This window comes from Rhinichthys klamathensis, unplaced genomic scaffold (assembly GCF_029890125.1).
Source record: "Rhinichthys klamathensis goyatoka isolate OS25496 unplaced genomic scaffold, OSU_Roscu_1.1 h1tg000011l_1, whole genome shotgun sequence".
NCBI lineage: Eukaryota > Metazoa > Chordata > Actinopteri > Cypriniformes > Leuciscidae > Rhinichthys > Rhinichthys klamathensis.
Genome location: NW_026606564.1, coordinates 13,569,473 through 13,597,449, shown reverse-complemented (window position 1 = coordinate 13,597,449; position 27,977 = coordinate 13,569,473). Strand labels below are relative to the sequence as shown.

The following is a 27,977-nucleotide window of genomic DNA, read 5'->3' as shown; positions in this document are numbered from 1 at the left end:
ATTCAATAAAAATATTTTTTACTTATTTTTTCTATCACCATGCCCCCTTTAGGGGGCTCCGTATTATTTAAATAAATTTTACATCTTCATGTGCTCTTGGCTTTCCCGACTCCTGGCTTCATTCCTGCAGAATACGAGACTTTGGAATTTCTGGGAAGTTCCATCAACATGAAATCTTAAATAACATGACGTCTCTGATCGAACCTCTCAAGGTGAAAGAGAAGTCAGTACTCAAGTTTCTTTCCATTCATTTTCTGAGCAGCCCTTTCTGGAAACTGAGTGTCTCCGGGGCCCCTTTGACACCTGGCAGGGAGGCATCTGCCATGGCTTTAGCACTCAAAGCTTCTAAGATATCACACAGCAATTCCTGAGCCAAACATAGCCCCTCCCAGGGAGCTGCTGACGTAAAACCCCATACCAGTTACATTTACTGAGACCGGCTCATTCCATTCTTAATATGACCTCCCCTTTGTAGAGGTACATAGAGTGTTCAATGGAGAGGAAGAGATGGACGGATCAAGATGTTATTGGGGGATTTAAAATGTCTTGTTTTTGTTCAGCTTTGATGTCGTCTGAGTTTTCTGCTTGGCTCATTGTTGGATTATTGACGTCTTTTTGAATACCCTGATTGAGCTGGCTTCATCTTCTGCAGGTGAATCTCTGTTAGGTTTTCCAGAAGTTTTGCTGGTTTTAGTTGAGCTGGTTTTAAGTACTACCATGAGTTCTGCTGACTCTAGCACAGGTATTGACCTGCTTCAGGTCAGGATTGAGTCCTTGAGTAGCAAAATGGACAGGCTCATAAGCATCCAGGAAAAAGTGCTTAGCCGACTCGAAGGCATGTCTCAGGACATTGATGGAATTGAGAAAGATGTAGAAACTCTAAAAGTGGAAAAGGAGGAGATCCATTTTTCTCCAGTTATCCGTACAGGACCAGCCAATGAGATGAAGGAAATGTGCCAAGAAATGAACAGCATCATGTTGGCAGTAAATCAACGCTCAGAACAGCAAACCCAAAAGCTGGAGGGAATGGAGAGACTGGTGACGAGCATTCAGCAGGTTGTCAGCTTTATTGGAGAAACAGTGAAAACTTCCAAAATCATGGATATTATGTTCAAAGGGCCAGCTTCTCGAAAAAGCAAAATGGCCCTCAGGTCCAAGGATAGTAAAATCAAACTAATCGCCAAATGCCAAGCGTCAGATAACAGTGAGCCTCTCCTTACCAAGGTGAGTTAAATCTCAAGTATGGAAGATTGGACGATACTAGATTGTCTGAGTATAAACAGTACAAAGAGGTGAAATAGTGGCATTTCATGAATAACATTTCATCATCATCAATATAGTAAAATAAGCTATGTCGTGATTTAAACATTTCCATTCATTACATAGAAGCTTTCTCAAGTAGACAGAAGATATGGTGCCATTTTGAAAGGTCTTTAAAATGTAGACACTCGCATGGTCATTACACCAGTCACTGAAGTTATATTAACTTTGAAGCACATGACTCATTTGGCCTTCATGGTGTGGATTGTTGGAAAGGAGAATATTACCTAGAAAAAGGAAATAGATAAAGTCAGCTGGATTTGTGTGTTGGGGTATAGTTTCAACTAGATAAAACCCCACCCCATACTGTTGGTATTATATATACAGCTATTGTAGATAGCCCACATTTCATCAGCCAAGCTATGTAAGGGAAATGCTTCAACTGATGGTGCCACATTAGGGGAACCATGCCATGCCTTCCTTATTGGTATTTCATATGACAGTCAAATGAAACCCGCACTTTTATGCCCTAACACTTTTAGAAAAACTATTGTATAAGTGACATGTTGTGCATAATTGTCACATTTGTAATTATTTTGAAAAATATATTTATTGATTGTTTCATAAATTCATTTTATTATTCATTTACTACTGTTTTATTGTATTCATAGTTGTATAGTTGCTTCCTGCATCATTGCACAAAGAGAAGCCAAGAGTTTATTTTCATGTAACATTTGGCTATCCCAGACTAACTGTACTTCCTAACCACCCATCCCACTTATATTGTGTCTATGACAGAAAACTACCTCTACTAAAGGCTCTAAAGGGACACTGAAATCGGCCCCCAACATCCTGAGTCTACTTACAACCTCAAGCATCTTGGATCAAAATATTTGCTTCAAATGTACTAACTTTGTAGGTTTATGAACCATGCATTTTACACAAATTATTAGCGACCCTGAAGAATTGCATACATTCGGTACACATTATCATTTTGTTGACGAGAAAAACAAATACTTTTGCACTTTAAACTTATTTTCTCATCTTATTTCTTTGCAATGTTTTCATTTTGCTCCAAAGCAAAAAGATCACAAAGGTAAAGATGGGAAGTTTCATCTGAGCTTCAAAGGCCTCAAAGCACAGAAGAAGAAGAAACCACCTGATTCAACTGGTAAATACAGCACAAAACAAAATGCAAATAAAGTCTGACACATTTAACTCAATTTTCTCTTTTTCTTTATTATGTTCATATTGCAGTTGATACAATCTCTTTGAGGAAACAGACACTGTTGCTTGAAGAGGTTCAGAAACTAAATCAAGAGAATATAGATCGCTCTCAAGCATCCCGACATCAGGAACATTACGTGCAGAAATCTGAGGATGGCTCAAATACTCCCATTCCGCAAGAACTTATCCTGGAAGAAGCCAAGATGCTTGAACCTGAACAAAAGAATAACTCAGAAGAAGAGAAGGAGGTCACTCCGGAGCTGAAAGATGATGAGATAAAAGACAAAGAGCCAAAGATAGAGGAGATCCAAGTTGAAACACAACAATTAGCAGAAGAAGAGACTAAGGAGATGCCCGTAAAGGCCACTGACATACTCAAAGATCAGGAGGAAGAGGGTACGGGGGACCAGACGTCTACTGAGGTTCCTTCAGAACCTGACATTACTGACACAGAGCCTGACATTACTGACACAGAGCCACCTACACCAACTGATCCACCTACACCAACCGATCCGCCTACACCAACTGAGAACTCAGCCCAAAGGTGAGCTGTGAATCTGGTGGGGTTTCCATGTCATACACCACATGACCAAACGTATGTGGAAACTCCCGTCTAAGGCTATGTTTACACGGAAACGATCTGAAGAGAAAATGCAAAAGTGGCGTTGCGTTATCACTTTTTATTCTGCGTTTAGACGAGCGTTATGGTTGGGAAATCCGCGTGCATATGGTGACGCAAAAGTGTGTGAAATTCGATGTAGTATGCACTCCAGGCGGCTAGGTGGCAATGTGAAGCACTGCCACACACCAACACCAATATTTTGTACAACTGCTGAAAAGACTCTTGTATGTTTTTCAGAGCTGCTAGGGCAACTTGAAGGTCCGACGTATGGAAATAATCTGACATGTTGGTTGTTATTTTCCTGTACTGGCGCATGCATGTGACGTAAACGCGTACGCGACGAGAGCCACTGTGAGCAGATTTGCGTTTTTACCGTTTAGACGGGAACGCGACGGTGGAGCGTTTTTAAGATTTCCACTCTGGAGGGTGGTTTCACTTTTTTGCGTTTTTAATCCCCCAAAACGCCGTTGCCGTGTAAACGAAAGGCACATCCGATAAAATATTTTTACGTTTTTACCCGGAATCGTTCTCGTGTAAACGGGGCCTAAGTAACATGTTTGGCTAATCCAATAATTCAAATAATTACAAACCTCAATCCTACTGCATTCTAAAGCAGTTTCCCAACTTTTTTATAACTAAATTGCACAGACATGCATTGCTTTAAATGGCATATTAAAACTGGATATAATATTAATAGTACTCACAATTAAGGTGAAACTTGAGCTTAAGTCCGGTAGGAACACAATAAGGTCAAATAATTAGCTATGACGTTGGTGATGATAAAACAACTAATTTAGGCTGAGTCACTAAGTCAGGCTGAAACCTCGTATTTTTTATATAATTAAACAACGTATCGTCAAAGTTGGTATTGTTGCTTATATGGTCAGACACTTGTATGTGTCATTATAATAACATATTATGAAAATCGAGCTTATACGTAGTTACAAGGATTTTTACCAGCGAATGACAGGGATCAGTATATTTGCTTCAACAAGACGGCAAATGCCAGACTAAAGCCCTATTCGGACGGGTTTAGTTTAACATGGAGAGGTTGGGTAAAGTAATTATTACCAGAGCTTCTTAGTGATTTTAGTCCAATGCCAGTAAAGATTACAGCGACTTTTACCTTCTGTAAAAAGGTCCGGAAAAATTCCCCCAGGTAATACTAATCCTGTGCGAATAGACCCGCTGTAAATATTCAGTTGTTTCCTTTTTAAAAGTAGTTTCCCGTGGTTTTTTCAAGTATGGAGGCGCATGAAAAAGCATTCAGTTGCGTTCCAGGGGGTGGGACAAGTCTTTGGCTTTCCGCATACCATTCAGATCAAAAGGTCGAAAGCACTTGTTAGAGGCACAAAATTTCTTTTAGCTTTAGGTAAGTGCCTTTAACCAAGAGAATCCAATCAGAATTTAATTAATTTGATTAATAAATCATTCGACCGGACCTAACTGTTATATATAGGTTATATATATAGATTGTGTTTGCGCACGTGATATCATGAAGCAACATAATACGCACATGACGACATGGAGGTGACGGCGGTGCTTAAATCGAATTACCCCTCCCACTTCTGCTAGTTCTACTGAGATTTCTTATCCCATGCGAATTGGCCATTAATATTAAAAACTCCCTGTGGTAAAAATTACATTACTTCATCTACCCTTGTAAAACTAATCCTGTCCGAATAGGGCTGAAGACTCTTCTCTGCTCTTTAAATATACAAAAAACAATAGCCTTTATAGACATAGTGTTTCTTAAATAAAGTAAATGCTGTCCTTACTCATACATCAGTTCTTTATTTACCCTTGCATTGCAAACAAGCAGAGACGGTTCAAACTGCGTGTGCCACTTCACTCACAATTGAGGCTGGTGGAGTTAAGAGGATTGACTGACAGTTTGAGTACCCAATGGAGTTACGGGGTGTAGTCACAACCTCTTTTAAATGGTTTTCATTGGTAAAATGTGGGTGACTAAATATATATATAAAGAATGAGAGCGTGAATGAGATCGGATGTCTTCACCCTCCTTTCTGATTCTGTTGTTTCAGCAATGAGTCTGAGCAGGTGGACGAGGTGACGACCAGCAGCAAACGACGCGTAACAGAAGAAGATATAGGTTTGGAGGACCACAAGAAGAGCAGGGTTGATGAGGGTCAAGACCAGGGTGAGCAAGAGCCACAGAAGCCACAGGAACCCGAGGATCTCCATGGTGTTTTCAAAGCTGATGGTGTGGAAATTAAGTTGGATTTCAGCAAACTAAAGAAAGAGAGCTATGAGGATGAGGATGAAGATGACGATCACTTCTTCATCGGTAAGATTCTCAGTGGTTCATTGCATAATTGAGAAAAAATAATGGAATATATATCTTACAGTCACATAATCCACCAAAAATAATGGAATATATATCTTATAATCACATAATCCACCATTCCTGTCCTATTAACCAGTTTGCTACAACAATTACCAGGGTTCATTATCATGAACTAAAACCGGAAAAAAAAAAGTAACGTTAAAATTGACCTGCAATTAACAGTATGGAGTTGATAATATAAACACAAGGGGCCCTATCTTGCACTCGGCGCAAATGACTTTGTACACTGACGCATGTATCATTCCTATTTTGCACCCGCGCAAAACGGACTTTTCCCTCCACAGACACACGTCGGTTAACTAAGAAATACACTTGCGCTCCCCGGGGCGGTTCAGCGCAAAGAGGAGGCGTGTTCCGGCGCAAACTTTCCCTCATGCTATTTTGCTGTTCTATAAAACAAATGCGCCACTGACCAGAAAAAACCTAGTCTAAAGTCAGTGGCGCGTTGTTCATTATGCTATTTTAAGGGCGCATGCTTGGCCATAATCAATGTAGCGTGTGCACAACGCGCATACACTTTGATTCTCTCATCTAAGCAGCAGTTTTCATTTTTGCAAATCATACATTATTACGATAGATAGATAGATAGATAGATAGATAGATAGATAGATAGATAGACAATTTATTATAAAAGCATACATGTAGCTTACACATTTACCCAAATTATCATATGCTTGTTTAACAGAAGTTAATTTGGGTGGGTTTCTCCATCCCCAATGTCACTTCTCTGTGTTTTACGGCCCTGACGAGAACGTTGCTCTCCTCGGCTGTGAACCGCTCCTGGTGCGCGCCTGGCAAATCCGCCGTTATAATAGGAATCCGCTTTAGAACAAGCGCGCCTGCTCTTAAAGGGAATGTGAGATGACGCTCTGATTGGTTTATTTCACGTTACGCCCAAACCACACCTATGAATAATGAAGCTACTTCAGACCAACCCCTTTTAGATTTGCGCCAGGCGCAAGAGGCATTTATCCCGCCGGGAAAATAGCAACAGCGCCGGGATCCGCCCACAAAGTTACTTGCGCTTTGCGCTTTGACACTTGCGTTTCAGATCGTTAAAATAGGGCCCAAGGTCATAACATATTTTGATTATCTAAAGCCTGGTGCAAACTGTACGATTTATAATAGTCCTTAACAACTGTTGCTTGTCAGATGATTCCCCCCATGTCGCAACGATGGCTAACATGTCAAACTAGCAATCAGAGACTTCAGATTTTGGCTTAGGGTCCGAGGATTCTTTAAGGATTAATGTGTCTCATGCAAATGTACAAAATCATAGTGTAAACCAGCCTTAAGACATCATTGTGAGATCTCTTCCGAAAATACTAATATTCAAACAGTTTCCTGTTGGTTCCATGCTGGTTAAGGCTGATTTATGCTAGCTAGCTATCTGTGGTCGACCGATATGGCTTTTTCAATGGCTGATGCCATTCAAAATATCACAAAGTGGTCCTAAAATTTCTGTCAATCTCCAATAATCGCAAATAATGGCCACATTATCAGGTATCGCTGTTTGACCAAGAAAGTCTTGAAAACTAGTTAAGCATCTCATGTTGGGGAGCAGCTTTCAAAAACATAACATATGTAACTGGTCGGCATGTCAACTGTTTAAGCTTCATGCTTTTCCAGACATTTCTATTCATTGTTCTCCATCTTCTACTGTCCTGCAGATTGCACCGCACCTCCACCAGCACCCTTCAAACACCGTGTTGTGTCTGCCAAACCCAACCAGATTAACAATTTCTACACTATCAACCGACAGGAGGTTCTCGGAGGGTCTGTAGAAGTATTTTCTTGAAATTGGAACCAATTTCTCAGAACAGAATGTTTTAGAGACAGTGTAAATTCAGGCAGTGTAGTCTGCTAAACCCCTCAAAGGCTAATTGCGTAACATTGCAGTCAGTCTCCACTCACCCGATTCATAACTTCAGAGTCAAGCCAGTTATTTTTACATAGCGAATTCAGGGTATGTGAAATTGTACCTCCACGCCAGCTGGAAACTAATCACTAGGTGTTAATCCATCTCTTCAAAGGGAATGTTCTTCTTGTTGTTAATGGAATAGTATCTGAAAAATATGACACCCTCTGCATTACAAAAGTGTCCCTGAAGTCTTTACTGGTCTGCACCTCTAAGTCTTTTAAAATGTCGTTTTGAATATACAGTGGCTCAAAAAAGTATTTGGACACTTAAGCCACACTTACACATGTGGGAATGTCATTGCAGATGTCTATATCTGCGCTCACATGCTGCAAGATCTCTTTTCTCAGAACTAATGTCAATTTCACTGTTTCTTTATAGATAAATGTGATTCTCAAAATTTGGATTCTTCTTGTTGTCTTAATTGTCATTGATTACTGCTTTTATCTCCTTCCAGAGGTCGATTCGGTCAGGTGCATAGATGCATGGAAAATTCCTCTGGACTTACTTTGGCTGCCAAGATAATCAAAGCTAAGAGTCAAAAAGAAAAGGTACAAAGAACCAACCAGCATTTTTTTTTTCCACATAGAGCTCAGTTGTAAAATAATAGCTTCATGTGCTTTATCTGATAGGATGTGGTGAAGAATGAGATTCAGGTTATGAACCAGCTCGACCATGCCAACCTGATCCAGCTTTACGCAGCCTATGAGTCCAGGAACGACATTATCCTTGTACTTGAATAGTAGGTACTTTTTATTGGTGCATTCTTAAAGGAGAACTCCGGCGCAAAATGAACCTTTGGTCTAATTACACATTGTTACCTAGTCAACCGTTATCTGAGATTTGTTTTCATGATTATCGAATGTAAATAGTTTTATCTCTAAAAACAGTTTAGCCTATAAAGCTAGTATAACGCTAGTATATAGGGCATAGAGTAATGACAAATAAAAATCGCTTGTTAATACCACTAACAAGGCTGAAAATAGCCCCACACTAACACGGTAGCATAATGAGGGTCCCTACCTTCAAACCGAAGCATTGAGAACTTTGTCAGTGTCCAGACAGTTTAATAAGAAGATATTTTATACATACAGTCAACTTCGCGTATAGAGGCAGAAGCCATCTTTGAAAAACAGTCTCTACCAGTCGATCTACGAACGCCGATCCAAGCCTGCTGTTCGCGCTCACCTTATCACAACTTATAGCTCGTTCACATCTCACCAGCGCACTTGGATCGGCGTTCTCCTTTAATGGCTGGTTCTTATTACATGCAATTGAAACAAAATGCAGTGGGTTTGGTGGGATTTTCACTGGCGTAAATGCAGCTTGTCAATCGAAAGATATTATCAACTTTAGATATTATCAACCTTTGCTAGGCTGTAATATGATTTTGATAAGCTGTGGGTTATTAAACATATATAGTCTTTCCAAGTGTTGTAGAGATGCTACTTATCTTGAAGCTTCGCCTTCATCCGCTTTCATTTGTGTTATTTATAGCTTTAATCACTATTTAATGTAATGTACTGTCATATGGCATGACATTAACAACCACCAACTCACCAAATGCTGATGGATTTCATCAGTCACTCCTACTAGCCACCTTGGCAGGTTGAATTGTATATATAATATATACATTTTTCAATTGTGGTCTTTTAAAAAAGCATCTGAAATAATAAACTAAGTGCAATGAAGTGTGGGATTGCTCGTATTGCGCATAATTTTACACATTCCCGCAGATTTTGCGCTCACACCCAAAGTGCAGCACATAAAGCCGTTCCTCAGTACTAAATTGAAGTAATGACAATAATAACTGTAAATCATAAACAGCCTAATATACCTGTTGAGATCATATTAACCCTTTCACGCGTACGATCACACCGGTGTGTTCAGTCTTGGCTGGTCCCTGGAGCGTACGATCACACCGGTGTGATTAGAACGGTCAGTGCATCACGTGATCAACTGCTAAATTCAAACGTGCTTTCGCGCGTTGGCTGGCGCTGAGACAGAGACAGACGCACTCAGTGCTGTCATATATCACAACTATTGAGTGTTTTCAACCACATAATGTTTATTTTAGGTTTCAGTCATTTAAATACACATAAGTACTAGCAAAACAATGATTTTGAGATTGTAAAATACACACTGATGTCTATGGAAGCGGCAATAATAATCCTTTCCATTATAATAAGACGACACGTTTTATTCATATCAGATACACATTGTGTAAGTAGCTTTACATTTGACCCTATTCTCCTCCCAGTTCAACAGCCACTTACTTTCATGTATTTCGTGAGAAGTGGAGGAATTGACGTGTTGTAAATCCAACAGATCCGATTCTCTGAACTGTAAAACAAACTAAAATGCAGTGGTGTAGTCTAGTTTTTTGTAGTGAGTATACTGTGATAATATCCCCCAACCCAATTTTTTTTTTACATTATAATAATAATAATAGTTTATTAAAACACTCAGAAACTCATGTCATGATTCTGCCATCATGTTATTGATTATTCTTAGTCTTGTGGCAGGATCATGACAGAACCAATGTTTTGTGTACAAGCGCATGGGGATGGCAGACTAGACTAGACAATGACTGTACAATAAACTGACAATACTTCAAATAAACGTACACAAAGACAAGACTCTACACTAAGTACTCACGGGTAAGAAATGGCAAGGTATAGCAACATAGACAGATTCGACAACATTCAGCATACGTTAGGCAATGAACCGACACAAGACAGCAAACACAAGGGGATTAAATACCAAGAAACTAACGAGGGGAACAGGTGACGCTGACAAGGCAATCATGACTAAACACGGATAACAAGGGGGCGGGGTTACAAGACGAGACAACACAAGCACATGGCCAAACAATTGGCCATGCGCTTGTACACAAAACATTGGTTCTGTCATGATCCTGCCACAAGACTAAGAATAATCAATAACATGATGGCAGAATCATGACAGAACCCCCCCTTTAAGGAGCGGCTACCAGACGCTCCTCAAAGAGACACTAAGCACAGGACAAGACGGAACGAGACATAGACAAAAACCAACAAAACATAGAAAACACTAATAACGGCATACATGAATAAACAATAACAGGGTTGGGATGGAACAATAAAAACATCAAGCAAGGCAGGGGAGGTGGAGGAATAACAGAGTTCATGGGGGGTGGTCCAGGGAGGATGGGTGTGCTGGGGTTCTTAGGTCCATGGGGTAATGGCAAAGAACGAGGAATCCGGGCAGGCTTGGAGGAAGACAAACGAGGATGGGACTTGGGCGAAACACTCCGGGGTTTAGTGGTGACAAGGGGAACAGTCCGGGGACCAGTGGCGACAGGGGGAACAGTACGGGAACAAATGGCGACAGGGACGAACGGGGAAACAGTCCGGGGATGAGACGTGACAGAGGAGACAGGGGAAACGAACGGATGACCGGAGACAGCGGGGACTGCAGCAGCAGGTAGTGGAACAGAGACAAGGGGATTAACAGGTGGTAGGGGGGTGGGAACAGGAACAGAGCTCCCAGAGGTAGACCCAGAATCAACGCTCCAGAACTCTGATTCAGTGACCGCCATGGGCTCTGAAACTGTACCCTCAGCGGCAGGCTCGGGTGCAGCGCTCTCGGCGGCAGGCTCGGGTGCAGCGCACTCGGCGGCAGGCTCGGGTGCAGCGCTCTCGGCGGCAGGCTCGGGTGCAGCGCTCTCGGCGGCAGGCTCGGGTGCAGCGCTCTCGGCGGCAGGCTCGGGTGCAGCGCTCTCTGTGGCAGGTGCAGGGTCTGAGGGCGAGACAGGACGGACAGGGACTTCGAGGATCTTGGCTAGACACGACAAATACTCAGACAGGGTCCTGGCAGCTATGATGACAGGCATTTCATGTTGAGATGAAACAGACTGTAAAACTGCATCAGCCGCTCGATCGGCCGCGGCTCTCACGGCATGCTTCACTGGAGGCTTGGGCGATTCGGACGCCGGCTTCACTGGAGGCTTGGGCTGTTCGCCGGCAGGCTTCACTGGAGGCTTGGGCTGTTCAGACGCTGGCTTCACTGGATCAGACCTCGCCCTCTCAACCGCGGGCTCAGGAATCACGCTTCCAGCAGCAGATACAGGACAAGCGCTCACAGATGCCACCTCAGAAACAGTGGTCACAGCTGCAGACTTTGGAACAGCGCCTAGAGCTGCAGCTTCCGGAACAGCGGTGGCGGCTGCAGATACAGGAACAGCACATACTGTTGCAGCTTCATTAACAGCACTCGCGGCAGCAGACTCAGGAGAAGACGGCGATAGGGAACAGGAAGCTCCCTTCTTTCTCCTCTTCTTCTTTGGCCGCGGGACAATGGTCACAGCAGGGCTCACGACCGGCTGGCCGGGCTCAACGGAAGACGAAACGGGAACAGGGAAGACCACTTCTGGTTGGGTGAGCTCAGATGACGATGACTCCGAGGGGGAATCCCAAGAAACCCGTCTCCCTCGTTTACCACGGAGATCAAAAGGGGTGGACGGAGCTCTAGGAGTCATGGAAGAGTCAACCGGGCTTCCAAACATCGCGACCCCTATCCGGAGACCCTCAGGGATAACCGGCAGTCGAGCAGAAGGTGAAGACGATGACTCCTCACGACCACCGCCTCTACTGCGGCCTCCACGGGTCCCACGAAATCTGACCAGACGGGTTCCCTCAAACGAACGTCCTGACATTCTCTTGGCCCGTTCTTCTGTTATCTAGTTATGGTCGGTTCATTCTGTTATGTGGACGAAAGGAGATGAACCCAAAACAGACAGAGTGCAACGAACAGGGGGTTTATTGGAACAAAACAGGAAAACAAAACCCACGAGGGGGCAAAACACGACTAGGACAAGGAATGGATGGCAGACTAGACTAGACAATGACTGTACAATAAACTGACAATACTTCAAATAAACGTACACAAAGACAAGACTCTACACTAAGTACTCACGGGTAAGAAATGGCAAGGTATAGCAACATAGACAGATTCGACAACATTCAGCATACGTTAGGCAATGAACCGACACAAGACAGCAAACACAAGGGGATTAAATACCAAGAAACTAACGAGGGGAACAGGTGACGCTGACAAGGCAATCATGACTAAACACGGATAACAAGGGGGCGGGGTTACAAGACGAGACAACACAAGCACATGGCCAAACAATTGGCCATGCGCTTGTACACAAAACATTGGTTCTGTCATGATCCTGCCACAAGACTAAGAATAATCAATAACATGATGGCAGAATCATGACAACTCAAATGTCTTTACATTATAAGCACAAATACAATTTTACTTTTTAAAATGGTGTTGAAGAAAAAAAATTCACTGTTTAAATTAAAACATGTATAAAAACTTTCTGATATTCCTTTAAAATACTGTTTAAATAGATTTGATTATTATTATTTTAAAAAGTACATCTTACTATGCAATTTCTTTCGTAATTTCTTCGAGTTACTTTCTTTCTTTTATTTTGGTGGGTTGTCATAAAGACATTTGAGTTTCAATGTGTTTTAATAAACTATTATTATTATTATTATTAGGCCTACTTGAATTATGCTCTACTGTGCAATAGTGATATATTTCTGTTATATTTTCTTTAAGTTATACAAAACTTTTATTTTGACAGGTTGTCATCAAATACTTTGAAGTTTGTGAGTGTATATGATACGAATGAATGACGATAGTTTTATCAAATGAAATGTTAAAATTCTTGTGCAGTGACTCTCATAAAAGCTCTGCGATGAAGTTCAAATGTGTGCATGTCCTCCTCATAGACGCTAAAAACACCACGAGTGTCACTTGCGCTTTAGTGTGCGTAGAGCACACATTCAGCGCTCATTCACAGAGAGACACAGTCACAGACATGCAGAGTTTATTTCAATAGCAGTCTTTTTGAGCTTTGATATTCATACACACTAGTACATATCGAGATTTGATTCATTGTACATCCCTACTTTTGATTTATTCATTCAAAAATGGCCAAATTGCGTGACATTCCGCTTTGCAGCTAATTACATTTGTGACTGGATTCCGCGATTCGATCCGTGTCGCTGCACAAACACAGACGGCGGGGTGAATTTATGAATGAAAGTTCTGTCACAAAACAATGTTGTTACGAATCCTCACGCTTTTTTAAGTGGGTATGCGGAAATCCTTGACGTTTCCTAATGGGTATACGGAAATCCTTGACATTTTCTAGTGGGTATACGGCGTATACCTGCGTATCACGTAGACTACACCACTGCTAAAATGGCGCCGCCCATTGTGCATACTGCTCAACTAACGCGACCGTTATAAAGATGTTTAAACAACAAAACCCATCCACTTGCACATATTTGACAATCGGAATATCAGTGTTTCATGCTATAGCTAATACATTTGTGAATATTTTTAATAAAAAAGGAAAAATCACATAAAAGCAGATCATCATTCATTCAGCGCTGTGTTGTGGTTGCGCTGTGTCACGTGACAAGCAATGACGCGTCACCATGGAAACATTAAAGTGACAAGTTCTAAATAACGGTCGCCTTGAAAAACTCACGCTGGGGGGTCAGTTAGAATATTTTAAACTTGCGTGTGAAAGGGTTAAAAATATCTATTTGGGATAGATAGTTTTTCCCCATGGTATCGATGGCCAGTGAAAATGCTGAGTGGCTAGTAACTTTGGAAAACCGCTAGCCACAGTGGCTGTTGTTTAAAAAAAGTAAGGATTGGAAAGCTAATTTTATGGTGATCCTTCTCCTGAACAGTGTTGATGGAGGAGAACTCTTCGACAGAATCATTGACGAGAACTACAAGTTGATGGAGCTCGACACAGTGATGTTCATCAGGCAGATCTGTGAAGGCTTGCGCTACATGCACAAAATGTACATCCTCCATCTGGACCTAAAGGTGCAACCACAGATCCAAAGCAATGCAACAATAAAAACACTTCAATCTTAAAATATGGCCCTCGCAGGAGGGAACCAGCTGACATTCCTCTTAGTTTTAAAACAAATAACCTCAGTAACCTTTATAACCCATGTTGTTTCTTGTGGCCGACAGCCAGAAAACATTCTTTGTATCAGCAGAGTAACTAATAAAGTCAAGATCATCGACTTTGGACTTGCAAGGAAGTAAGTATGGTCACGGCACTGTTGTCTTTGATACAAATATGTGCAACATCATGGATAGAATGTAGTGTGCTTTTAAATTGGTAAACATTAATTCTCTTCAGGTATCAGCCCAGGGAAAAGTTACGAGTGAATTTCGGCACGCCGGAGTTTCTCTCGCCTGAGGTGGTCAACTATGATTTTGTGTCGTTCAACACGGACATGTGGAGTCTGGGCGTTATTACGTACATGCTGTAAGTTGCATATGCTGTCAGGTATACTCTAAAAAAATATATTTTTTTAAGTGAATCATTTAAAAATAAAACGAAGGGGAAGTTTTGATAAAGTGATCATTTTAATTGAGCTAGAAAATTTTCAGTTTATACATTTTTTTTTTTTGTTTAAAAATTAAAATTTTACAATAAAGTACTACAAAACTTCAGGGTTAATTCAATGTGTTATTTTCCATGTATCTGTATTTTTTGTGTGTAAGTGCAAATTGCTTCAAAGAAAATCCTACACCTTTTTTTCAGTGTATAAATTGTGTTTTATAGGCTCAGTGGTTTGTCACCCTTCCTTGGGGACAATGAGAATGAGACACTAAATAACATTTTGGCCTGCCAGTGGAACTTTGAGGAGGATGAATTCTCAGAAGTCTCGCCAGAAGCCAAGGATTTCATTTCCAAACTCCTCGTGGTAGATAAAAGGTATACAAGAAAGTCGTACGTGTATTAAAGGGGCTATATGTAAGAATTTGCATCGCTGTATTGGCAATGTGTGAACAGCTTGCAACGAAGCTTAAAAAACGAGACCTTTCCCCCGACTTTCTAGGTTGTCTATGAAACTCTGTAGACTGATTTATGTGAAGGACTCTTTTTCACGGGCAAAATCCAAAGGGACTCTCTTCCGTTCACTGATATATGAAATGAATGCTTATACAATGTTCCGGATAACGTCAAAAGATCTATTCTGTACAGTAATGTCAATGTGCCATGCAAAGAAACGGGATTAATTAATTCAAACTATTGTCTCACATAGCAAGATCTATATAGTCTATAGTCTCAGATATACTTTATAATCTATAAAGTAACTATCATAACAGTGTAATTTGAATGACCTCATCTGTCGACATGATGCCGGTGAATTGCAGAGCTGGTGCAACATCTCTATGATCAGATGCTTTCTTTACTGCTGTTTTCTCACCGCTGTCGTTTTTGTTGTGATTACTTTGTTATTGAGAGGAAAGAGCGCAACAACTATTTACATATTCATCTAAACGTCGCTCTCAGCAGTGTGGACGGCGTCTCGATATTCGTTAAGAGTAGGCTATATCTGGTATTTTTAACTTATTTTTACTTCTAAGCAAATAATGAAAAATAATTTTGCCGTGAGTATATCGGGGCCTTGAATCACATTCAGTCTCTTGTACGTTACGTGAGCACGAGAGCAATAAGTTGCTGGCTGCAGTTCACTTAATAGCCACTGGTGTCGCTAATAACAAGGGTTTCTGAATTCTACTTATAGCCCCTTTAAAGAGACAGTCAACTGGTTTTGCATTATTTTGCCATCCTAATGGTGCAGTCACATTAGGGAAATATTCTTCTGTTAGTCAGCATGGCGAATTCGCATGGCCAACTTGAAAACAAGCAAAAAAAGGTTTTTAGGCCCTAATGCAAACCCCCTGAAATTTCACTACATGTGACCTCATCTTACCTATGCATGATTATATGTCCGTTATTATATGCATCGTTATTCCCTCCGATCATGTCAGAACATACCTGTGACCCATTTTGGATTGCATTCAGCTAGTTTAGAGCGACTGTCTCATAAGATAATGGCATTAGTTCATGAAATGGAACCTAAACCCTTGCTTTTATGTCCATGCATGTTCTTTCTGTGTGTTTGTGTAGTTGGAGGATAGGAGCAACAGAAGCGTTGAAGCACCCATGGCTGTCGGATGCAACCGTCCATTTCCGCCTGCATGAGAAGGTACAGTCTGCGTTTTATTCTCACATTGTTCTGTTGAATTAAGGGATTTCTTTGGGCTTCTAAGATTGACTTGGTTTTCTTAACAGAAAAATATGTGCCGTTCGCGCAGAAACTCCTGTTTGCCTCCACCAGAGAGTTAATGTAAGTCCATTGTCAATATATCGTAGTCTAGAGAATATATCGTTAAATGTATGCTATTTTTGTGTCCGGAAGCGACATTATGATATTTGACCACTTTTTTCGGTTTCCTCTTTTAGAGGGACCAAGCCTGCTGTGGAACCATGAGGATTACTGGACATTATATTATATACAGATGTATTTCATAAACTACCATTTCACTATATGTTCCCCATTAACATGTTGTTAGCTGATGGAAATTCTTAAACTACAACTATATGTCACATGCAATTGATCCTATCCCAGAATTTGAAATGAAGAGAAGGTGGAATTAGATTTGGCAGATTCCAGGTTCATATGCTGATTTTTGAATATGCCCGTTCACTTGTTTTGGGGCACTGGGAAGTTCAGTTCAAAGGCCTATGTATATATATATAGGAATATATGTAGGAAATAAGCAGTATAGGAAATATGCACAAAAAACCATACTTGAACCATAAAGCGATATAAATCATAAAGTTTGATTAAGGGCATATATAATGACAACAGAGCTTTTGACTATTATAAATGTAAGTTCAACAGCACACAGCTTTTAGTTATGGTTTTCATATCTTGTGAATTTCAGCAGTTTACGTAAACATTCTATGACCAGCACACTTTACCTCCTCTTTCCAAAAAAAACAAACACAATAATGCTTTAACAAGCTCCATCTCTGGAACATCATGGTTTTCAAGCTTCCTCAGTGGTATGCTGATTTTTGAATATGCCTAATATAATAATTGAAATATACCTGAATTATAAGGGAATATGAGAGATTATTGACTCAGCATTGTTATCACATTGTTGTTTTAGGCTTTACATGTTCTATGGGAATGCAAAGGGATGCAAGCTGTGATTTTGACAGAAAACAGACAAATTATGTTAAAGCTAAAATATATCCATATAGTTTTTTCACTTTATGTTTTGAATGTTGAGTATGTATCATTGCATTATATGCACTTTAGAACATTATTTATTTTGAAAATAATATGAAAACGATCTTAATAGATTTTAAAAGCAAGTCTAGTTTTAGGGAATTTGTTTTATAACAATGTCTTTTTCATGTAAACGTGAATGAAGAATATCGTAGAATAAAAAAATATATAATAAGAGGAAAGTCTTACCTTTCTTTGCCTTTATTCAGCTGGTCTTTTAAATGAGATATGAGACAAATATACAATTCAGTTAAGACTACAGTAAGTCTCTTTTCTAATTAGGCAATGAACTTTTTTTTGGATTTGAATCTGGATTAAAATTGTATTTTGATTGCTGTTTAAATTATTCAAATCACACCTTAGGGAATAAAAATAATTTAAATTATTTTCTTTTAACTTTATTTTGTTTTGGCAATATTATTGTTTTTGACTTATAAAGCCAATGCTTATATTTTACCTTTTTATGTATATATGTAATATGTCTATATATTCGGTAATAGGCCCAATGTATGAACATATCGAATGACACTTTCATTTACACTTTTGACACTGTAAGAAAAAATAATGTGGACGTCGAAGATCTCAAAAATGAAGTTTATTACAGCATAGCAGTGGCAAGATACACACCGGCGTCCAAATGAACCCCGAAATAATCTCAGCTTAAACATTTTATACTGTATTCCATTCGTCTTCAACTGATTCTTTTAACTTACAATAGGAAGAACAGGACTGGCAGAACTCTCATGCTTAACAGGTGACATCATCATCACAACTCCAAAGTGCAAAACACAATGTACATCACTTCAATGTAGAACGGTCAAATGTTAAGGTGATAACATTTATTTGAAGTCCCTGTAATCAAGATGGTTCTTGATTGCCTGCTGTCGCCCCCATGCGTGATAACCGTGACTCTGTGCATATTACCGAGATTGGAATGAATTGTCTCTATGATAAATAAGCTCTTTTAGTGAAGGAACATTTACATATATATATTGGAGTGGAAGTTGGATCGGAGCAGACTATAATTTCTTACAACACTTACAGTTACGAGACAAAGAATTTCTCCATGAACAAGGTAACAATGTAATACTATGTAATATGTAATGTTCTAAATAAAAGCAAGACCTACCAAAGATCCGCACGTTCTCTTCCATTAAAGACATCTGGTTGGTCTCATGTGAGTTGCTTCCATGTCTGTGTTGGATTGTAACACAAGCTTTCAGAGCAGGGCCGGCTCTAACCCTTTGGTTGCCCTAGGCGATATTGAGTTTTGGGGCCCAAAGAATTGAACAAAGAAAAATTCAAACCTCTTTTAATTACAGTGTCTACTACATAATAATAGATATAATATTAATCCCATGACAGTAATTGCCATAGGCTATATTGTAAAACAAATGCACTGAAAAATAAAGGAAACTTTCATGAGTATTGTACAAATTTCTATACTTGAAAGTAAGTTATATATTTGGAAGTAACCCAGCGCCGCCAATTAAGCAAAGCAAAACAAAACAAAACGAATGGGCCACCGATGTACGAGTTTTATGGGCCGTTAAGACAAAAATAGAAAAATAAACGTATGAGATGTATGTATCGGCCCAAAAAGCACGTCGGGCCCGCGGGAATCTCCCGGTTGTCCCGATGGCCAGAACATTTGACACCTTAATGGCTGAGATGAGAAGACTTACCTCTATACTGGGCTTTCTTTTTATCTTGTTGCTTTCTCCGTTTTCGTCCCTGTGCACCAGAGGGTTTAGACCGCTTCATTTTCGATCAGCGCGTGCAGCAGCCGAGCACTTGCCTAACCATAGAACGTAACGTAACGCAACTAACCCCCCCCCCCCCCCCTTTAGGAAATGATCGACAATAATCATCATCCATTCAATCTAATAATCAAGGTTGACAAGTAATTAAACGTATGGCTGAGGGGCGCCTTAGGGTGATCATGTTTAATAAACATGTTTTTGTTTCGCTTGTCATTCTAATTCTATTCTAGGCCAAGGGCGACACTAGAGGGCGCCCGCGCCCCCAACACATTTGTCGCCCTAGGCAACCGCCTAGTTCGCCTATAGGCTATGTGCACAAGCGTAATTTCGAACTTCCGCTATTGTCAGAAGTCGGCATGTCAGTTTCCGGTTTACGGCTGTTCATCCGCATCCGCTATAAACGAACAAGATGAGTGCTGCTGTTGTACGAAAAAAAGAGTTGTTAAACACATCTAAGTTTCTAAGAACTGTAGGTGGATCTATCATCTAACGCCCGTTTCACACATACCCCGTTTGCAGTGCGTGTTGCGGTGCAGGAGCAACGCGCGCTATAGTGCTTTCACATATGATGCGTTTGCAGTGAATAACTGATCCGCGGCTGTAGCAAACTACAAACACATACTTACTTTTTTTCTCTTTTTTTTTGGCGCGTCGCCCAAAATGTCTATTTTGTGCAGCCACTGCGCATGAAGGTTGGTGTTTCCCGTATTTCACCCTTCTTTCCCGCCGTCCTCCCGCACTAGGATTTTCCCGTAAATCTCCCGTTTTGTAACCTGCGTTATTGAAAAATAATAATACCCCGGGCGGAGTAAAAAAAACGAAAACATTCCCAATCTGAGCTCTGTCACTAGCCTCGAGATAACTACAGGTACTGTATAGGTGGCAGTTGTCGCGAGGTTAGTGTGTGAGGTCAGATGATGAGTGACAACGCGGGGAAAACAAAAAACAAACAAAAACAGAGTCGGATGATGAACGCTATGAGAGAGCAAGGCACTCCTGCCAAAAAAACAAAACCCTGATGTACTAATACCGCGATCAATGGGATAGCGAATTTACTTTTCTGAAGAGGAGCAGGGTGGGGGACAGTCACGCATTTTGTACGTTTTGTAACTGCGACTTTAGCAGCTCACACGGGGAAGGAATGATGTAACGTTATGTCAGCACGAGAAAGGGTGTTTAGCATGGTACGAAAGATTGTTACAGAGAATAGGATGACGTTAGACAACAGCTCTACTCTAATGTAAAATTAACCACTCTGGCCCAGCCCACAAATACACTCCTTCCAAAACAGTTAATACAAAGTCTGCAACAAATTTGTTCAATAACTCACTAAAAGAGTAAAGAAAAGAAAAACTGCAAATGAAAAATAAATGCTCTTAATATATACCCTATATATACCATATATATATATATATATATATATGTGTGTGTGTGTGTGTTTTCATTTAGGCTATAACACCTGTCTTAAAATGTAAGGGATACTGGAGCTTGGTTGGGGTGGTGGGACTGCTTGCGGTGGGCGCCGGAAAATTTCCCTTATTTTCAAATCCAAAACTTGACAGGTATGGCTTCGACCAGTACACAGACGGGGGGAGAACAATATTGTAGTCCTAAATCAATTTTTATCAGCACTTGACTAGTCACATTTGCAAAAAAAATTGAAAAAAGTGTTTAGGTCTGAATTGTGAGGTATTCGGAGGTGTTTTTCTCTGAATATTTTCCAATAGTAATGACCATTTAATTTAATAAAAATGATTTTTTTTTCTCTGATTTGCTGCCTATAGTGTTTGTACTACTTCAGTCAGATATTCAAAACTGTTCTCGCTTTAAATGGTAATTATGTTGCATATAATTAATGGAAACATGTATGCAATCTGTTGATAGGTTATAGACTTTCTACTGATATTAACTGTTTTTCTCTTTAATTTCTGATCATAAACAACACTGTAAAAAGTATAATGTGAAATTTTACCTTTCAATGTGATGGCGTAGTTCACGGGCGCGTTGCAGATCAGCTCAATCCGAACAATTGTAGTTAAACAACGTAAAAAAGTGTTACACAACGTGAAATCTCAAGGCCCACAGAGAAGGAAATGAATAGTTGAATAAAGTCGTTATTTTTGTCTGTTTTTTGCGCACAAAAAGTATTCTCGACGCTTGATAAACTTAAGATTGAGCCACTTTCTCTGTTTAAAAAGTCTATCCTTATCCTCAGTTGTTTGCTTAAAGTGTAATATCCATTGCCCAGCTGTTCTCCCTCTTCTGTTCGGTCTTCAAAAGACTCAGGATATTTATCCACAATGCTCTTAGCCACTTCAGCACACTGTCTGAATGGGGGGTTCAAGCAAACCTGTCTTATTGCTTCTGCAATGACTCTCACCATATGCCGTCTATCTGCAGCTTTTGGTCGTTTCCTCTGTGCAAGACACCATCTCAAACTTTCATGTGTTTTCTCTCACGGCACAGCAAATGTTGATACCCAAGTGCTATTCTGCACAGAAACATGGCTTGAAGGTTCCAATGCAAGCTCTGAATTGGGTGAGGTTTCAAGATAAGGTACAGGTGGAAGAGTAAAAAAAATGTCAGGTTCAGAAGTTTCCATGGTACAGTCACGTTGCTGAGTGTTGTGCTGTGTATCTAAAATACAAAAAGCATGGAGTAGCTACCACAACAATACAAGGCTTTTATAAAAATATATACATCTTGTCAAAAACTTTTTATATAGCTGTATCTAATAAATATGTATAGTCAATATTTGCTGGTTTTGGAATTCATTTGCATTTGTATTTTTTAAAATGGATTTAATTATTTAACCGAAATTATTAAAGTGATAGTTCACCCAAAAATGAAACATTCTTGTCATAAATTACTCACCCACAGGTTGTTTCAAACCCATAAGACTTTTTTTTTTTATCTTTGAAACATGAATGAAGACGTTTTTTAATGAAATCTGTGAGATATGTCCCTCCATTGAAAGTCCGTTTACCCAAAATGTTCATAAAGAGATGGTAAAATAAATTAGTGGTTTAATCCAGGGTCTTCTAAAGAGAATCACTTTATATGTAGAACTGATTTCAAAACATTGATCACAAAACATGGAGCACTCAAATTTGGTAAACAGACGCACAAGCACGCTTGGTTGATGCAAAAGAACCAACGAATTGTGTTCTCATGCATCAAGTAAGTACAGTTGAGCTTATGTTTACAAATTTTGAGTGCATGTTCATTAATCAACGTTTATAGGTGAGTAAAAGTCTGAATTAAATCCGTTAATCATATAAAACCATTGTCTCTCCTCAGTAGACTTCAATTGAACCACCCCATTTATATGGATTTATTTTAAGTTTTGAAGGATGAAGCTTTATGAGTTTTGGCTAAGCAGACTTTCAATGAAAGAACAGAACATTTACAAATATCTTCCTTTGTGTTCTAAAGATGAACAAACTACTTATGGGTTTAGAACGACATGAGTGAGTAATTGATGACAATTTAAATTTTTGCGTGAAATATAATTTTAATACCACATAATTTACCTCTACTTTTGAAGGCATGCAGTAGTTTCCTGCAGTCCACTGGTGTCAGGAGGTGTTTCAAATCATCTTCTTTTATGAATTCCATGTCATCAGCTGTCCTAACCCCAATGCTTGACAAGTGTTGTAGAATCATCTCCAGTGACTCATTTTCCAGGTAGGAGAGGACACTTTTAATGCTGGCTTCCATTATACTTCACCTGAAAAAACAGAATGATGAAGCGCAAACACATCAAGTTGATCATCAAAGTTGTACACTGGAAGTGGGTAATAATCAGCAAGGGTCTCCACACTAACACCTGTGTGTCATGTTGCAAGATGTGAACACCAAGATCCAAGGCTGGCACTGATTGAGACTTTTCGCAAACCAAATAAACCTTCTCTTCACTGACCAGAAGAACAACAATCCTACCAAACTCATGACCCATCATTAACATTGAGAAGTACAGCCATTCCTTTCTTGTAGGTAGTTCCCTTGTATGTGGCAGAAACTGTTTCTACTGTGTTTTGTTTCTTAATACCACTTAGTCTAACAGCTTCTTGAATAGCACTATTGTACATTTGATCATCAAATTCATTGGCTTGGCCTACTTGAAGAATGGCTGGAAAAAAGCTCCCTGAGTGTAAATAGGCCTGTAGTAATTGGTGCCTTTCTGCCAAAGTGCTACATAGGTTCTTGAAATTATGGAGCTTCCGTGCACACTGCTTAAAATATGTGTGCTTTCTTTCGAAGCGGAGAGTCAAGAGGCGAATGAGAGGGCCAAATTTAATTATAAGGTCTGGATAGTGGAGGAGGAAGTGGTGTTTTGGCTTTAATGGTCAGTCTGTAAAAATAGCTGCTCTAGACTCCAAATATTCCTCAACAAGTTGCTTCAGATAGGCTACCTGATTGGTATGGATTTTGGGAGCACAGATAAGTTCTACTATCTCCCTCAGCTTGAGGCACAACTGCCAAACTTGGTCTTCAAGTGGATTCTTGATACGTTTACCAACAAGGATAGGGAGAAGACGTAACAAGCACCAGTTCTGTGCTGCACTTCCTCCCAATTTCTCTCCATCAGCTCTAATCATACAAGGCCAGGTATTAGCATCACTTCTTCACTAAAGCACAACTTTAGTTGAGAGACCATCCTATTCAACTGCACAAATGTGAAGTGCTTCCCAACGGCTACAAGATGTTTAAGATACAGTTGAAGATCCACAGATACAATTCCTTCGAAAAGATCATGACCAAGACATGGAGGAAGTCCTGGTAGGCATACATGGAAATGCTGTAAAGAATTGAAAACTGAGTCTTTTTTTACTCCATCTACACAGTTTTCAGATCCCATAGACAACTTTGCCACACTGCTCTTGTAGGATTCCACTGTCCTTGCTGGGCCTAGCTTAGTAGGTTCATTTTCAAATCTGTCTCTGGCTATAAGGCAAGGCAGTATCTACAGAAGTTTTTGCTCTTGCTGAAATTCTCAGTGAAACCTCCAAGTGAATGCGACCCCAGGTTGTCACCTGCAATTGCAATTACTACCCCGTTCACAGTCTGGCCTGTCTCTAAAGTAATACCAGATGTCTTTTAACTCTTTCACAAGGGAGGAGAAAACTTTCTCTTGTCCTAAAAACTGATAATCAGACTCCCTGCACAGCATGACTAATTGCATTGGGTCAACCTGTTTTGTGGCAATATCTCACTCAGTCTCATATACAAAGCTAGGAGCTTGTGTTTCTTTTTGCCAGATCCAAGAGGATTCACTACTTCAAATGCATCTTGATACAAGATAACAGAAACTGAAGAAGGAAACTCTTGTAAAAGGCTATTTTCTTTGTAAGTCTTACCATCTCTCACATCCTCAAGCACATTTGGATCTACTGGCAAGTGCAATTTTGACACATTATATTGCTCTCTCACTGATGGCAGGTTCAACAGGGCTTTTAGAGTGCCTTTCACTGGGACATACTGGCAAATCCACTCTTTACCAGAAGCATCAAAACCAAGATGAACCTGTATAGGCTTCACATAACGGAAATTGTTCTTAAAATATGTCTTCCGGGTTGTATCTGATCTGAACATGCCCTCATTATACATCTTTAATAAGTTATCTTTTGACAGTCCATCTATGATATTAAAAATCCTTTCATCAGGAATGTCAAGGTTTGACAGTTCTTCACGAAGTCGAACAAACAAGTGTGACATTGCATTTGTGCATTGTTCTTGAAACTCTTCTATCAGAGTGGATATTGTGGAAGCAGGTAAAAGCATCTTTGCTTGCATTCTCAAGTAAAAAAGGGCCAAATTGGTAAGAAAAACATTCCTGTCTCGCTCAACATCTCCTGAATAATTAGCAATCTCAGGAAATTCTACAGTCTCAGTCATGTCATCATTTCCCATATCAACAGCATCATCATGCATAGCTGCATCATCATTGTTCACACCTCCATCTCTACATGCTACCAAATCCTTTGCATGTTTCCTGCTTAAATGTGAGGTGAATGAAGATCTGACACTGAAGAGCTTCTGATAAGTGCTGATAGGGCAAACAATCTTTTCCCCATCCCTAATATGCATATATAAATGCTCACAGAGACTTGTAAGATGTGAAGATTTGAAAGTGCATTCCTCAACCTGACAATTCAAATCCACACAACTTTGAGATCTAGCTGGTTTAGGTTTTAAGTGATTTCGGTACATGTGTGTCTGTAACGCACAAAATGTCTTGAAATTACAAGTACATTTGGAAATCCCACATGGATATCTGAAGTTTGCGCGGTTTCTGTGCACTTTAACTATGTAGGCCTACAGTAAGTAGTTCATGTAGCCACTGTAGCTTATGTACCTGGAATGGTAGGCTTTTTTGCTGCAGTCTGAAAGAAAAGAACCAAATGGTAAATAAAAGAACGAGTAAGATCTCAAAAAATCTTAATACAGTGCGAGTATATTATTATGCTTCCACAAGTCGTGAATAAAACTCCTACATACTTAAATTAGGCAAAAATCTAGTGTCTGCAGCTTGCGATTATTTGAAAATTTTTGTTTTTAAAGTTTTTTCTTTCGACTCGGCCCGCCTAAATGTCTGATTCCTCAGGCGGCAATAATAACAAACAAGCAAGAAAAAAAAAACCCAAGTGAGATTATTCAAACGGCCACCGCGCCAACACATCAAATACACTATTTCAAATTAATTTTATTTAACAGTGTTAACGTTACTCTATAATCAAATTGAAAACGTTATAAATGTAATGTTGCCAGACACCTCTTAATACAGTATGCTCTCACAAGTCGGGAATGGCACATCAAATTAGGCTATCAACAATCTCGTTTCTGCGGTTTGACCTGCTATGAAGTTCAGAAAAATCATGATCCTATGAAAAATGTGTAAAGTCTTACCTCTAGCTGCGTTTTCTTTCTACTGACTCATCATATTTCCGGCTAGCGCACCAACACATTACATACACAATTCCAATTTAATTTTTATTCAACAGTGCTATCCTTCTCTAAACCGATGACATTTATCAAATGTTGCCAGATTAGAAAATCTATCGAAATCATGCGCAAATAGGCTATAGATTATTTATTTTTTTGGTAATAAAATGCACATAGGACACAGTTTACTAGGAAGTGTGCCGCTCGTTAACGTTACTTCTCTCTCTCAGTGCACTCTTAAAGTTGAACAAACAGGTAACTTTACAAGAGAAACTGAGGAAATAAATGAGCAAAGTTACCTTTCTGAAGTAAAAATTCCGAAAGTGTGGAATCTCGTAGCTTTCCGTTGCTGAAAAAAATTCCTCTAGAAATTGCTGTATTCTGATTCACAGAAAAAAATATTTTTACTGTAGAATTTACCCGCCATTGAAGATTGACCATAATGCTTTGCAGATCTACAGCAACATCCTGTATACAGGTTCTACAGTAAGCATTTGCTCATTTTACAGTAATAATGCTGTGAAAAGTGTTACAGTGAATATATTTGTTGACAAGCAACAGTAGCAACTAACCAAGCAACTAATCTTTAGTTGACTATCAACAGATTATAAACAAATGGTAAACTAGATTTTTTTTAAACAGTTTTTAATCAGTTGAAATAATCATTAATTTGATGCATTTGAGACCCCTTGAGTAGGATATACAGTATACAGATCATATGCTGACATGACAGTTGACTTTCCACTGACAGATTGATTTTAAGTAGACATCTTAGAAGATGGCGACTCAATCTACAGAAAGTTAGTTGACAATTGGTTAATAACCTGTTGCAAAATAACATTGAAAGTCAACAGGCACTTTTTGTAAAATCTGTAGATTAACACTTGAAATGTACCTTATAGTCTATAGGCAGTTAGTTGAACGTTTTACTTGTCGTTTGAAACAGTGTTATTGAATGTCAACTGATGCACTGTTGACAAGCTACGGAATGGCTACTAATAACTAATAGAGTCGCAACGAATGGACTATCAAAATAAAGTGTTACCCATATTCGATTGAAATCCAATCAGATTTAGGTAGTGTGAACGGCCAGAAATCACATGAAATGCAATTTTTACTAATCCGTTTCAAGCTACAATCATATAAGGTTTGAAATCCTATTCAAATTGCATTTCTGGAAATCCGTTTCAGTCTGACCGCTCTGATCGGATTTCACATGCGGTTTATGTGATTTTCTGACGCCACAAAAAACGTCAGACGTTGTTATAGGAAACATGCTGGAAGTCGCTGCCAAAACAAGGCTGTGTTTTTGCAAAGTGCCAGACGAGCAGAAAATGACAATATAATGGAGACATATTTTGAAACCCTGCACATTGATACACATTGCCATGTTGTAAAATTTAAACAAGGCAATATCTGTATCGCACACCCCTCCATGTTGTGGTTTCTGGTGTTGTTTTTGCCGTAGACCTATACCTACCAACGCAATGTCATTGCCATAGAAACCAATACAGATATTCTGGAAAATGAAAGAGCTGCATGTACACACAAATCGGATCTGAACAGTTGCGATACACAGAGTGGACATCAATAATTTTAGATCAGATTCCAGACACAAATAATTGAATTTGGACTGACAGTGTTAAAGGAGTCATATAATGCCCTTTTTGTACAAGCTAATATGATTCTT

At 39.6% G+C, this 27,977-nt stretch overlaps 1 protein-coding gene across 4 annotated transcripts; it reads left to right on the top strand.

Moving 5' to 3' along the window:
- The first annotated feature begins 101 nt into the window (after window positions 1–101).
- On the top strand, window positions 102–17,047 carry mylk4a (myosin light chain kinase family, member 4a). 4 transcript variants are annotated; one of them, XM_056265617.1, is made up of 15 exons: window positions 104–1,224; window positions 2,059–2,175; window positions 2,341–2,431; window positions 2,518–3,031; window positions 5,155–5,417; window positions 7,148–7,253; window positions 7,853–7,946; window positions 8,028–8,137; window positions 14,157–14,298; window positions 14,452–14,522; window positions 14,624–14,752; window positions 15,053–15,205; window positions 16,409–16,487; window positions 16,574–16,628; window positions 16,745–16,826. In XM_056265617.1, exons 1-14 carry the CDS (start codon window positions 718–720, stop codon window positions 16,625–16,627), a joined length of 2,430 nt encoding a protein of 809 aa, XP_056121592.1. In that variant the 5' UTR covers window positions 104–717; the 3' UTR covers window position 16,628; window positions 16,745–16,826. The 4 variants fall into 4 exon arrangements, with proteins under 4 accessions (XP_056121591.1, XP_056121592.1, XP_056121593.1 ...); XM_056265616.1 differs by lacking the exon at window positions 16,574–16,628 and having other exon boundaries at window positions 102–1,224; window positions 16,745–17,047; XM_056265619.1 differs by lacking the exon at window positions 2,059–2,175 and having other exon boundaries at window positions 106–1,224.
- Window positions 17,048–27,977: the final 10,930 nt, after the last annotated feature.

Excerpts from the sequence above, each read along its gene's own strand:
- mylk4a (XM_056265616.1), top strand. The coding sequence starts at position 718 with ATGAGTTCTGCTGACTCTAGCACAGGTATTGACCTGCTTCAGGTCAGG. Across the intron at positions 3,032-5,154 it reads ACTGAGAACTCAGCCCAAAG|CAATGAGTCTGAGCAGGTGG; the intron begins GTGAGCTGTGAA and ends CTGTTGTTTCAG. Across the intron at positions 7,947-8,027 it reads CTAAGAGTCAAAAAGAAAAG|GATGTGGTGAAGAATGAGAT; the intron begins GTACAAAGAACC and ends TTTATCTGATAG.